This window comes from Phycodurus eques, chromosome 4, assembly GCF_024500275.1.
Source record: "Phycodurus eques isolate BA_2022a chromosome 4, UOR_Pequ_1.1, whole genome shotgun sequence".
Lineage (NCBI taxonomy): Eukaryota > Metazoa > Chordata > Actinopteri > Syngnathiformes > Syngnathidae > Phycodurus > Phycodurus eques.
In genome coordinates, this window is record NC_084528.1 from 32,006,051 (window position 1) to 32,019,463 (window position 13,413).

General features: G+C 48.2%; 1 protein-coding gene across 2 annotated transcripts; it reads right to left on the bottom strand.

The window, feature by feature from the left end:
• Window positions 1–10,731: 10,731 nt before the first annotated feature.
• Window positions 10,732–12,628, bottom strand: bola1 (bolA family member 1). Of its 2 annotated transcripts, none has more exons than XM_061675858.1 (2): window positions 12,577–12,621; window positions 10,732–11,372 (listed from the first exon to the last, which is right to left on the bottom strand). In XM_061675858.1, the coding sequence occupies exon 2, from the start codon at window positions 11,339–11,341 to the stop codon at window positions 10,904–10,906; it is 438 nt and encodes a 145-aa protein (XP_061531842.1). In that variant the 5' UTR covers window positions 11,342–11,372; window positions 12,577–12,621; the 3' UTR covers window positions 10,732–10,903. The 2 variants fall into 2 exon arrangements, with proteins under 2 accessions (XP_061531842.1, XP_061531841.1); XM_061675857.1 differs by having other exon boundaries at window positions 10,736–11,376; window positions 12,577–12,628.
• Between the last annotated feature and the right edge of the window lie 785 nt (window positions 12,629–13,413).

Below are 13,413 nucleotides of genomic sequence, written 5' to 3' on the forward strand. Positions count from 1 at the left end.
CACCTCCGCTAATGACAGGTTTCATACACCCCCCCACCCCGAGCGGGAGGGAGGGAGCGGGCGCCGCCTCCCTCGCGCTCATCCACACACAGGTACGCTTGCAGTAACACACACACACACACACACACACGCGCGCGCGCGACCAGTGTTTTACCGGAGCTGAGAATGTTGCGACACATACGCAAATATCCCTCCAAATCAGTTTTAAAAACAATGTTTTTTTTTTGTCGTCACTGTTTTATTGTTTTGAAGTCTTAATAGCCAATTGGTACGAGTCATGTTCGTAGATAGCCACAGATTATTTCTCAAGGGGGAAAATGTTTTGTCCACTTTGTCGCCTCTATAGTTGGAAAGCTTTGGCCGCTATGAAGCTGCCTAAATATTTGACCGACAGCTGTCAATTAAAAGCACGTGACAGACAATCGACTTTAAGCCTTTTGGGGCGCACATGTGAGAAACAAGAAAAATGAGAGAGAAATTCCGACCGGACAGGGGCTGACCTAAAAACACACAGCTCGGGCTCCGGTACCGGTCTTCTCGAGCGGAGTCGGACTCGCTTCCGAGCCACAGCGAGAGGCCCCGAGCAGGGTATTGGCATGCTGATTGCCCCCCCCCCCCCCCCCCCGTTGGGACCACCCCAGTAGACGAAAGGCAGCTGACGGGTACCGGCTGGCCAAGCGGAATGATCACACTCCTCGGCCTCCCGGTAAGGTGCTGGAGAGGAGGGTCCGTCGGGGAGTCGAACCTCGGATTCGTCGTAAAGAAGGAGCCGAGACGAACGTTAAAGCTCTCGATTTAGCGGTCGATCTCCGTTCCTACCTTCGCCTCCGGTCACGAGCTGCGGGCCGCGACCGGAAGAACGACATCCCGGACACGAGCGGCCGAAATGAGTTTCCTCCGCGGGGTGTCCGGGCTCTCCCTTAGAGACCGGGCGAGAAGCTCGGTCATCCGTAAGGGGCTCGGAGTTGAGCCGCTGCTCCACATAGGGAGGAGCCAGATGAGGTGGCTCAGGCATCCGGTGAGGTGTTCCAGGCAGCCTCGTCTCGCTGCTGGCCTGGGAATGCCTCCCGGGAGAGCTGGACGAAGTGGCTGGGGAGAAGGAAGTGTGGGCTTCTCTGCTTGAGCTGCTGCACCCAGAAGATGGATGGATGGATGAATTTCCTCACTTTTACAACTGCAATACGGATGTTTTTCTCATTATAAATCATATAGAAAATGTTTTATTCAATCAAATCATTTTTTGTTCCATTTATGTGTTCTTCTTTTTTAATGACGATGATTATTATTGCATATGATCGGCTGATGACCTGTCGATTGTGCTACTCTGCCTCTCGCTCAAAGTCAGCCGGGATCGGCCCCGACTCACCCCCCCCCCCCGTGAGAAGCGATTCAGAAAATGGATGGAAGGATGATCGTTATCAGCAAAACCGCTTTGAGCGGCATCTTTTTTGGACCAATTTATTTGTTTCCAACAAAAAATGGCGACGGGCGAGACCCCGATTTCCAGCTGATCTGGAAACAATGTGTTCCGTGTCAAGTAGCTGCCAAAGATCACACAATGTGCTCGGCGTACAAAAGAGAAAGATCTTGGCGTTCTCGTGTAATCGCGCGTCATCGTGCGCGTCGTCGCTCACTTCACAACCGCCGCGGCGAGGCTAGACGGCGGCGGCGGCGGCGACGACGACGACGACGACGGTGATCTGTCAAAGAGAATGGCCGGGCTCTCCATTAGAGAGCAAAGCAAATAATCTGCGTCAACTTTTGTGGATGTTGAGATACTGCGAGCCTGTTTTGTTTCAGTTCCACTGAATAACGGTTGAACCCGTCCAATGTATTGCGCGTATGTAATCATATGGGGGGGATCGTGTATTTCGATGGGTTCACAGTCAAAACGACTCCCTCACTGACTCTCTTCGTTCACCGTTTGTGCCACAAAAGTCAGTCAAGCCGACAAATGCTTCAGAATGAGCATACGCCGTAGTCATAACGTGCCTACTAGTGTATAGCCATGGGTCACTTACCAGTTTCAAGGTAGGGTTTTAAAAACGGAAGGTTTCAAAACCACTCAAGCTTCCCATCAGTGTTCTGAGCTGTTTTGTGTTTGTTTTGTTTTGGGGGGGAGTCATCAGTGCAGGCAAATTGACACGACCCCTCCCTCTCACGGTGTGTTTGCGAGCGGTCAGCGATCCCGACGACCGAGTCTTCCTCATGTTTACCGCGGCCCGTGAGAGGCAGGATATGCAAAACGCGCTTACGAATAGCGGCTGAGAATTCAAGCCGTCACTCTTTGACGATTTCAAAGCGGCACGAACATCACAGTATTGGATCGAATGCTTGCGAGCGGCCGCGAAGGTCCGCGTGTCAACAATCGATGAAAACAAATGCGACAGATTCACTACCGAGCCGGCTAACCGGCGTGGCCGACATCAGCTCGTTTACCGCTCTGGCGTTAGCTCGCAAAAGCGCAGAAGAGGCGAGAAATCGCGACTCATTTTGATACTTTTTTGCGAGCTCTCATCGGAATAGCAAAAGTTCCACTGCTATTACATTTGAAATAGGCTAACTTGTAATTGTACATCACCAAAGTCATCTTCCCGACATCGCGTGTCGCTTATTTAAAAGCGAAGCCGAGCATTAGCAAGTATTAGCAAACCCACGCCCCATCGCGAAAACAGCGGTCATGATTGCAGCCTTTGCCGTTCGAGCTTACATACATCGGCGCGATGACGTCCTCCCTGCTTTTGTTTGTCCGAAGCAACTGCTCGTTATATAAGTGTGTGTGTGTGTGTGTGTGTGTGTGTGTGTGTGTGTGTGCGTGCGCAGATGCAAAAACACACAGGCCATCTCAGGAGATTTGGATTAAATCAAAAATAAACAGACGGATTGGACAGCACCCCGGCAACGGATTTCCCAGAATTCAATAAAAAGCAACAATCGTCGCGGGGGGATTAACTCTCTCGCTGTGTGTTTTTGCATGTCGGAGAGGGGTGGTCTTGAGGGGGGCAGACAGATGTGGATGCGCGCGACGCAGTAGACACGGAGGTACGTATTATGGGAGGTATTATAAGTGGCTTGCTCCGACATGACCAAGTAGGTCAAGAGACTCAAGGCGGGAGTGACGGCACGCACAAAGCAAGCGTGGGGAAGGTCAAGCGTGAAATACCCCCCCCCCAACACACGCACACACAGCGCATTGCGTAGAACCCCCCCGAAGGGATGCGGACACGCAGTGAGGCATGTGTGAGTTTCGAGGTGGAGTGAAGGATACAAATCCAGACAGTTGTTTGGCCAAACGCCGACAAAACAAATGTTGTTTACACGTAAAGCTGCAGTATACAGTACAAACCCCCCCACCCGCACCCACCCCCGGCAAAATCACGTTTCATCGTTCATACCCCCCCCCCCCCATCACATATTTTAAGCGATCGTTTTCGTTTGGTTTTTACAGTATGAAGGCAATTCGGAATTGAGAGTTTTAGGCCTTCAGTGTAGTAACGCTTAGCGCCACAACACGGAGGGCAGCACTGAGCGCGGCCGGAAGACACGCGGTGTAATTAAAAGCGAGACGAAGAGGCGGAGAAGGTCCCCAACTAAGCTGTAGTCATAGTCAGTGGGCCTTTTGGGAAAGTCAGTTCTCCTAACCTTTGCACCGCCTTTGTCGGAAGACGTCATGGGGTCAAGGAGAGATGAAAAGGTGTTTCCTTTCAAACATAAGCAACCCCTTCCATTCAACTAGCTCGCTAACCGACATCAGTATTGTTGACGAAAAGAAATCCCAATAATTTGCTTGTTTCTGCCCTACGTTCAATTATTTATACCCCGCACCTTTCTAAATGTTTTCTTATATTCCATTTTACAGCACCTTTTTTTCCGTAAGGAATAGTAATGTTCGTCTCACTGTACAAATAGGGCTGCAACCCACGATTATTTTGGCAATCGATTCATCCGTAGATGATTTTTTTTCCATGAATCGATGAATTGAAAACAATCACGGAGGGTTGTAAACTCATCCAAAATGGTCAAGTGTGAACATTTCCTCCCGCTTAGCCGTCCTCCCCTCAAGAAGAGGAGGAGGATGAGGAGTTGAGAGACATTTTGTCCACAAACAAAAGCGAGGAGGAGGAGGAGGAGGACATGTTTGGTAAACAGCGAGAAAGCCGAGGAAGGGAGAAACCACTCGGGAGGAAGTGGAGGTGCAACTCGAGCAGTTTGTGCCAAGGATCTCAATAGAGGAAGGACGAGCCCGGCACGGGAGAGGAGGAAAAGCCAACTGTGCAATAAGGCAGTATATAGCTCACCAGAAAAATCCCTGCACAGGGGATTTATTCGATTTATTCGGGAAGTATTCGATTCATCGTTTCAGTCCGCGATCTAAAAATCTCTTTACGGCGATGAGGGAGTAGGAAAGAAGTCGATGATTCCCAACACCAACTGTTATTGAGTGGGACTTTGTTGATTATATTCTGTTAATCGATGAATCGTTTCAGCCCTCGGGCCATCGAGTCATCGATATCGTCGTACACTACACGTTGCTCTCACACTGGTTTTCATTTGGCCTTTTCACATCGTCCCTATCGTTGCGCTGTATGTTTTCATCATTAGCTACGATGCGTTGTGATTTTTATGAGTCTTTGCAAGTTGTTGTGTACCCTAATTTTTTTTTTTTTTTTTGGGGGGGGGGGCGGTATTTTTATTATTTGTTTGTTATATTATTTGTTTTGAACTACAGATGGAAATTATCTTTCTGCTAAACCTGTTGCAAGCATCTTTTCCTGGCTATTAATAGTGATTAATGTATAATATAATAAGAAAGAAAGAATAAGCAAATAATATTAAAATCCTGTGATAGTGATTCAGGAGTTGGGAATGAGTTCATGATTCTGGAATTGTTCACTCATTCCCGACTCCTGAATCACTGCAATGGGATTTTCATATAGTTGAATATATATTGCACCTGGTTAGCACATCTGCCTCACAGTTCTGAGGACCGGGGTTCAATGCCCGGCCCCGCCTGTGTGTAGTTCGCATGTTCTCCCCGTGCCCGCGTGGGTTTTCTCCGGCCACTCCGGTTTCCTCCCACATCCCAAAAACATGCGTGCGAGGTTCATTGAAAACTCTAAATTGTTCGTAGGTGTGAATGTGAGTGCGAAGGGTTGTTTGTTTCTATGTGCCCTGCGATTGGCCGGCGACCGGTTCAGGGTGTACCCCGCCTCTCGCCCGAAGTCAGCCGGGCAAGGCTCCGGCACGCCCGCGAACCGCGTGAGCAGAAGCGGAACGGAAGATGAATGAATGAATATATTTCTCCTGTTGTGAATTTTTCAGTTCTCCTCCTTGCGAGAAAACAGAAAGAAAATATTAGCGTCAAAGTCACTTTTTTGCTCCTTTTCTCAAAAAGCTTGTTTTCTCCGGCTTTTGCTCAGAAAGCATTACATTGAGTTCACTCATCATAATTCCTCGTGTTTATGTCTCGTTCGTGTCCGTTTTATTGGCGCGCCGGTCTCCATGTGACCCCCCCCCCCCCCAGCTACGGCTAGCGGACCCCAGTTTGAGAGCGGCTCACACTGAAACGACGGCAAGAATGGCGGCGGCGGCGGCGGCGCGGGTTCGAAGCGGACGATTACGCCGGCAGGCCAGAGCGTTATCTGCGAGCCATCTGCCTTGACGTGCAGGTTCCTCTGGTTCGTGTCCTGCGGGGCTCGCGTGCGTGTCGGCAGGGCTCACGGCGAAGTACTCGGCCCTCCGAAAACCCGCCCGACGAGTCGAGAGGGAAAAACTCCCATGGCTTTTTTTTTTTTGTATGTCGATCATGAATCGGACGCTAACCTGAAACGTCAGCCGATTCGTCACTCGGTGTTGGGGCGGGGAGGGTCACAAAACGCCAGTGTGTGACACTGGCCGATAATTAACCTCCCCCCCCCCTCCCCCCCGGCGCGGTGTTGGACCCGTCCAATAGTCCGCAGCCTCGCTCCATGTGATTCACACAACAGACGCTTAGGGGAACATTAACTGTTTATTGCGTTCGCTAGCCGACGAGCTAACGAGCGAGCGACGGAAGGAGCTAAACAACTCGCTCCGCTGCGTTGCAAACATGAGCGCTTCGCTCAGAGTTGTTGTGTCTGTTAGTCCCCAATTAACATAAACAGCAACGTTATGTTTGCTAGCCCACGAGCTAACGAGCTAGCCAGCTAAGGAGTCAAACATCTCGCTCCACCGCGGCAAAATAGCACTCCATAATGTGATTTAAAATAGTAATGAATAATGAAATAGACTCAAGAAGGAAACTATTTTTGTCGCGTTTTCTTTCATTTCCTTGTCGGCGCCCGCAAAATTGTGGCTGGTGAAAATGCTGAGTGGCTCGCAACTCTGGGAAGCCACTTGCCACCGTTGACGCAAAAAAAGTTCACGTCCGACTCTGCTCGGAACGCCGCCGTGAGCAGCGAATGCTAATTGTTAGCTGGTGGCTATCGCATTTAAATACACAGTCTAGTTTGACGGTAAACTTCAAGCGAGAGCGGCAATAAAAAAACTTCAGCCTCTTCTTGGAACAATCGTTCAGTAATTCTGCCAAAGTGCGACTTGTTGTCACGTGACTTGAGGCTGCGAGACAGCTCGTATCTAAATCGGGTCCCTCGTAACTCGAGGCGCCGCCGGAGTCCCCGAAATGCGTGGCTAACTACGGGTCATCACCGTCTACCAAAATCGGACCCTTCTTCGTATTTTCTTTTTCTTAGGAACGACCAGCCGTCGAGGCGTTCGCTTCTTGCTTGCGAGACTGCGTTTTGCGTCTTCGCGGGCGTGCACGGCGCGCCCGGGAGATGCGGCCTCGCGAAGACCCGATGCGGGGCGAGCGGTTCATCCCGCCTCTCAAAATCCTATGACCCCTTCCTCCTTCCCGGGGGCCTCCCCGGCTGGCGTTCATCAAACGAGGTAACGTCTTGTCATGTGACCCCCGACCACCCGACCCACCTGTGTGGACTTTGCTCTTAATCCCTCTCAACGCCCCCAACCGCCTCTTCCCTCGGCTTTGAATACTTAGACTAGTGAGTGTAACTAATTCTCCCTCACAAGGATATTGTCTTCCCTCTATCTCTGCTTTTGTCCTTCGCTTTCAAGCCGCCTATTCACTCATTCCATTAGTCCGAGGTGCGGGCTTAGATGGGGGGGGGGGGGTCTTACCAATTAAAATATCTTACTAGCCTACTGGCATCCGCCTAATGCAAAGCAACTGTGTTGAGATGCAGCATTTTAGCTTCTGTCCAGGCAAAAGCGCTTCAATGTGTTTAGCAGGCTGCTCTGTGCAAACATGCCGACCCCCCCCCCCCCTCGGGACCACCAGACCGACCGGCCCCATTTGTCGTACCCCCCCTCGCCGGGAGTTCTCCGTGGCCATAAATCAAGGGCATCTCCGTCGCGGGAATTCCGCGCTGCCCAAGGTCCCAGCCTGGCACCGTCTGTCCTGGCCCGGGCGGTGACGCGGGGACGTGGCGGACAAGGTGGGTTCCCAGAGACCCGCGTGCCCCCTACGCCACCGCCGGGTCCCACCTGGGACCGCAAACGGATCGGTCGTCGGCGGGTCACGGGGTGCTGGCGCAGTTTACGGCCAGTGCGTAACTACTACGGCGTAGTTCCAATATTAAAAGCAGGAACGGAGTACGGCCTCGTTTATCTCGGGGCACACTTTTCCGACTCAACCGCTACCGGTGAAAATCTGCGAAACAGAGACCTCATCAAAACCCGTTTTAGTTTAACCCTCACACAAACTTGAAACGCAATTTGTCTTGCCTATTCCCTATTGTAGAAAATGCTTGGAAATGTTTGATTCGCTTTAAAGTTGATCCAAACTCAGCTCGTCCAACTGGCAAGCGCACACTTGGCTGCCATTTTTAAGGGCGCAGCAAGCACGTGGCTAATTTGCATACAATTGCACACACTTGCACTTGCAATTACTCACAGCGCCAGTCCGTTACTTCTGATATCCGCTCAATCGGTCCGTTTAAACGCGGGTCCACTGTAGACTGTAAAAAACTATTTTCAAAAAAAGGTGAACGCCGAACCACGATATAGTGGTGATAACGATACTGCAGTTTGCATGTTATGTTGGAAATTCCATGAACTGCTTTTTTTTGTTGACACCAAAGAAAAATCTGTTTCAGGTTTGGCATTTTGCTCCATTAACTGTACCACGTACACCGACCGTTAAACTGCAACTCGCTTATGAAAGACCGACATGTCGTATCTTTTTTGTCAAAAGGGAACTTTTACAGAGTGCGTCGAGAAAGCGTCACGTGTCAAACAGCAGGTGGACACCCGAAGCGTCTCCTTCTTCTCATGAGCGCTTAATTGCATCACCGCAGGCTATTCTTGTCACATTCCCAAGCAAAAGACACTTGTGATTAAAGTGCAAAAGTAAAAGTATCTGAAAAATCTGTGGTAATTTGTGACGTTCCACCTTAGGCCATGTGGGTTGACCTGCCCCGCCATTGGCTATTTTGCCCCCAAGTGCCGCTCACCTCGCTCGCTCGCTCGCTCGATGTGTCCCGTGTGAAACGGCTCCAGACAAGCCCGGTCGTCGCACCTCCACGACTCCGCTCGACCTCTCGCCGGCACCGCGCCTGGAACGCAGATGCCGAAATCAATCGGAAATAGGCCCCGAGTTGACTCCCGGCTGGAGAAGACCCAGTGGGAGCGAAACTAAACGATGGCCGCCATCTAGTGGTGACTGCATGGTACTATTACAACTTAAAACGGACCAGGTAGAGTAGAGGAAACATGTTTATCATTTTCCCACCTCAAAAGGGGATTAATAGAGGGGGCACGCATCCCTGTTATACATTGTTCATGTTTTTTTTTTTATGTCAAATGTAAACTGATGAGCACAACTGTACATCGCGTTTGAGCACATTTGGTCTTGCCGCCGGTTTTACGCGAGCCGTTTGTTTCGCTTGTTCAGTACATTGGAATATCTACAAATGTACGGGGTCAAAGTTCAAGTACGACAGAAGAATAAAAAGTACAGACAGCGGGGGAAAAAAATCTACACGGGTACAGTTACCGAGTATTTGTACTTGGTTACGTCCCGCACGCACGACAGCACGAGACCGCCGGCCGGGCCTTGGGGTCGTGGCGAGGGTCATGAAATGTTTGTTTATTTTATGCAAGGTCTGAAGATTCGACTTGTGTGACGACAGCGCGGTCACGAGAGGCATCGCGACATTTGCGGGAATATTAATGCGGACTCAAAACACGCTGACGCCTTCGCTCGTCGTGTGGGAAAGACAGCGAGACCTTCCGTGTCAAACGCACACGCGCGCACACACACACACACGAATCCAAGTACAGCACATTTTGTACTTTTGTCCTGCAGTAAATGAAATCTCAGATATCCTTTAATGATCACACCGTGTAATGAGACTACCGAGTTGATACAATATTATATAAGTGTTCATTTTATGTTGGTATGACTTCAGGGACCATGGCTTCTCATTCCTCGGGAATAAGAAACATAACCATGAAGACATCACACCATACATGGGCTAGTTGTGTGTGTGTGTACATGCCGCCCTCGTGTGGTCAAGTAGCGGTACTGACATTCTTGTGACAGCAAGTTTCACACAGCCCAAAAAACTCACTTCTTGGTCTAATATTTTGGCTCACTCGTGGCTTATTGAACATATGTTTTGTTACCTGTAAATAAATTCTTATTTATCTCATACATTAAAATGAATAGATGGATAGATGTACAATAAAAGGCAACAGCTGATAAATCCAGAATCTTGTGACACTTGAACACAGGCACACACACATTTATAACACTATCGTTGATTCACTATTTCAATACTTTGCTGTGTATATGATCCTTTTTTAAGAAGTGCTTGTATATACACTTAAAATAAAAAAAAAACATTCAAATAGAAAATATAATATAGTTAAGGTTTTATATAAACAGAAGGCCAACATATTCCACATCTTCTGTTAGGGCTAAACAGATTATTTCAAGAAATAAAATACAAATAAATTGATTACTATAACATTATGTACACATATTAGAGCGTTTGCCTCACAGTTCTGAGGACCGGGTTTCAAATCCGGCCTGGCCTGTGTGGAGTTCGCATGTTCTCCCCGTGCCCGCGTGGCTTTTCACCGGGCACGCCGGTTTCCTCCCACATCCCAAAAAACATGCGTGCTCGGTTGATTGAAGACTCTCTTTGCCCGTAGGTGTGAATTTGAGTGAGAGTGTTTTGTTTGTTTTTCTGTGCCCTGCGATTGACTGGCGACCAGTTCAGGGTGTACCGCGCCTCTCGCCCGAAGTCAGCTGGGATGGGCACGCCCGTGACCCGCATGAGAAGCGGTACGGAAAATGGACGGATGGATAATGCAGTCCTCCAACCGCAATTATATCCATTTCCATTCCGCTTATCCTCACGAGGGTCACGGCCGTGCTGGCGCATCCCAGCTGACTTTGGGCGAGGGGTGGGTACACCCTGAACTGGTCGCCAGCCAATTGCAGGGCACATAGAAGCAAACAACCAGTCGGACATACGGGCAATCTCCAATTGGACCACCAGGCATGTTTTTTGGGATGTGGGAGGAAACCGGAGTGCCCGGAGAAAACCCACGCAGGCACGGCGAGAACATGCAAACTCCACGCAGGCGGGGTCGGGGATTGAAGCCTGGTCCTCAGAACTGTGAGGCAGACGCTCTAAGCAGTCTCCACAGTGCCACCCACCACAATAATAGTTCCAAAAAAAAACAACATTTTATTAGAATGATTTTCTTTTGACAGCTTGCGTGAAAATAAAAACACACAGTCTATGTTCAACCATTAACATAATCCTTTATTTGGCTAACGTTCCATTGAATAGACGGTGACAAATTCAAATAAGGGAAGTGTCCCCTGCCGCCGTCAACGTCCCACTTTCAGTTTGTCCTCCACGGCGCCGTCCCCTCGCGACCCCCCCAAGCAGGGGGGGCTCTCGGCCAGGGCGGGATCTTCGCGCCACTGCTCGGGCGTCTTGGCCTGGATGGCCAGCGCGTGAACACGAGCGCTCAGCTCCGCCTTCAGCGCCTCGTTGACCAGACGGTGGCGCTGCAGCGGCGTCAGGCCCCGGAAGCGGGCGCTGACCACCAGCACGCGGAAGTGCGATTCCGAGCCGGGGGGCACGGCGTGCGCCCGGCTCTCGTTGCGCACCTCCAGGTGCTCGGGACGGAACGCGGCCGTGAGTTTGGCGACGATGGCGCCCTCCACGGGCCGGGCGGGCTCCATGCGGGCCGCGAAGCGGGCCACGGGAACGGACCGGGCGACAGGGACGGGCCGAGAGCAGCGAAGGATGGCGGGCAACATCGGACGACGTGCCCTCGAGGCCGCCTGATGTCTACCTAGCACATAACGCATACATTTATATTGTCAAAGTGTACTATGCGTACCGGGCTCCCTCTAGTGGTATGGGAAAGAAGAATCACTGCCTCAATTCAGTTCAGTTCAGTTGTATTTCACTTTTTAGTCCAATAATACATTTGCATCCAATTACTCTTTTTATTTAACTTTTATTTCTTCAGTACTGTTTTTGTTCTATAGTTAAGTGAAATGTTGCAATTTTATGAAAAAAAATATAAAACAAGAAAAATAAATGAAAAATAAAACATGAAGATAAAATGGAAGTCATTCGTGCATGTATAGTATGAATGAACTACAATAATATAAAATATACAGTGAAGTGGAAATTTCACAGGAATAAGTTTGAAAATTAAATATAAAATACAAATAAATAAGTTAAACGTTCATAGGACTAAAGTGGAATGTTCATGAGACAATGGTTGTCATTTTACAAGACCAAATAAATAACATCCAGAATATGAAGAATAAGTTGCATTTTTACAAGGAATGATTAAAAAAAAATTTTTTTTTAAATAAAACAGAATTTGTAAAAATATATATTATTTTACAAGTAAATTGGTAATATTATGCGAATACATTTGTAATTTTACAAGACATTTTTAATAAGAATAATGAGGGGGGGGAAGAAGAGTTAAAGTCTGGCAGAATGAAATTACAATCTTGACAAGTAAAAAAAGGGGGGCAACATTCTATAAATAAATTATTTATTATCTATTTATAAATTATGGGGGGGGGGGCAAAATTCTCAATTGTAAAGCAATCAAATAGCAGTTTTAAGAAAATAAAGTGGTCATATTACAAGGGTGAAACTATCATTTACTGAGGGAACAAGAAGAACGTTATTAGGAGCATCAACGTGCGTCAATTAAGGCTTTGTAAATGTCATTCATTCGTTCACATTTACAGATTTATTTTCGTAGGGTTGCCATTCAAAGGCACCAACATTTTTATTTGTATTTCATTTTTGGACGTAACTCGCACTCAGTAAGTCAATTAGCAAACCAGTCGCTTGTTAGGCTAGCATTAGCTGCTAGCGTTCACCCATTTTGGTTAACGCCGATAATAAATCTGACATAATTGTGCTACATAACGCCACTATACATCAAACTAACAGTGACTATATGGGGAACTCGAATAAAGATTAATAATTAAAGCATTAAAAATGAACGTCGCAATTTTACCTTGCTACTTTTGACGCCGACTCCGTCGCTCTCGTGATGTAACAGTCGCACCGGAAGTGTTGGTATATGTAGTTTCCGTCTGTTGCTTCGAAATTCAACAGTGATTGTGTGTGGTTGTGTGAGTTTGTGGAGTTCCTCAAAATAATCATGATAATAGATATATTTTAATGCAAAGCGAGGAAGAAAAGGGGGAGACGTTCTTTCCCTTATGAAGACTTGATAGGCCAGCGCGCTGCTGCAGCCCGGCTGACCAATGTGCCTACGTGGCGGCCATGTTGGGTGGGTCGACGTTCCCATCAAAGGCAACGTATGCACATTGAAATTCAGTCGAAACTAATTTCTCAACTGATTTTCATGAGGTTTGCTTTATTTTGTTTGTTAACGCCAAAATGCTAAAAAAAAAAAAAAACGACTTTAATTTTTTTAAATCTCTAATTTAATTTTTAATCTCTAATTTAATCTTTAATATCTTCATATCTGTTTTAAACTACAGTACTGTACTTCGAGATGCAGTTATCATAAATTACTCAGGTTTCTCTTGTGCGCGCCTCAACCGTAATGTTCAAAATAGTCATATTAGTAAATGAAAAACAATACGGCGGATGACTGGATAGCACATCTGCCTCACAGTTGTGAGGTTGTGGGTTCAAATCCGGTACTTCAGTGTCCTCCCGCATCCCCAAAACATGCATGGTAGGTGCATTGAAGACTCTAAATTGTCCGGCGGTGTGACTAGTTGTTTGTTTCTCTGTGCCCTGCGATTGGCTGGCGACCAGTTGAGGGTGTGCCCCGCCTCTCGCCTGAAGATTGTTGGGATGGGCTCCGGCACGCCCGCGA

What these genes read in the sequence shown, in the direction of transcription:
- bola1 (XM_061675858.1), bottom strand. Translation starts at nt 11,341, where the DNA reads ATGTTGCCCGCCATCCTTCGCTGCTCTCGGCCCGTCCCTGTCGCCCGG.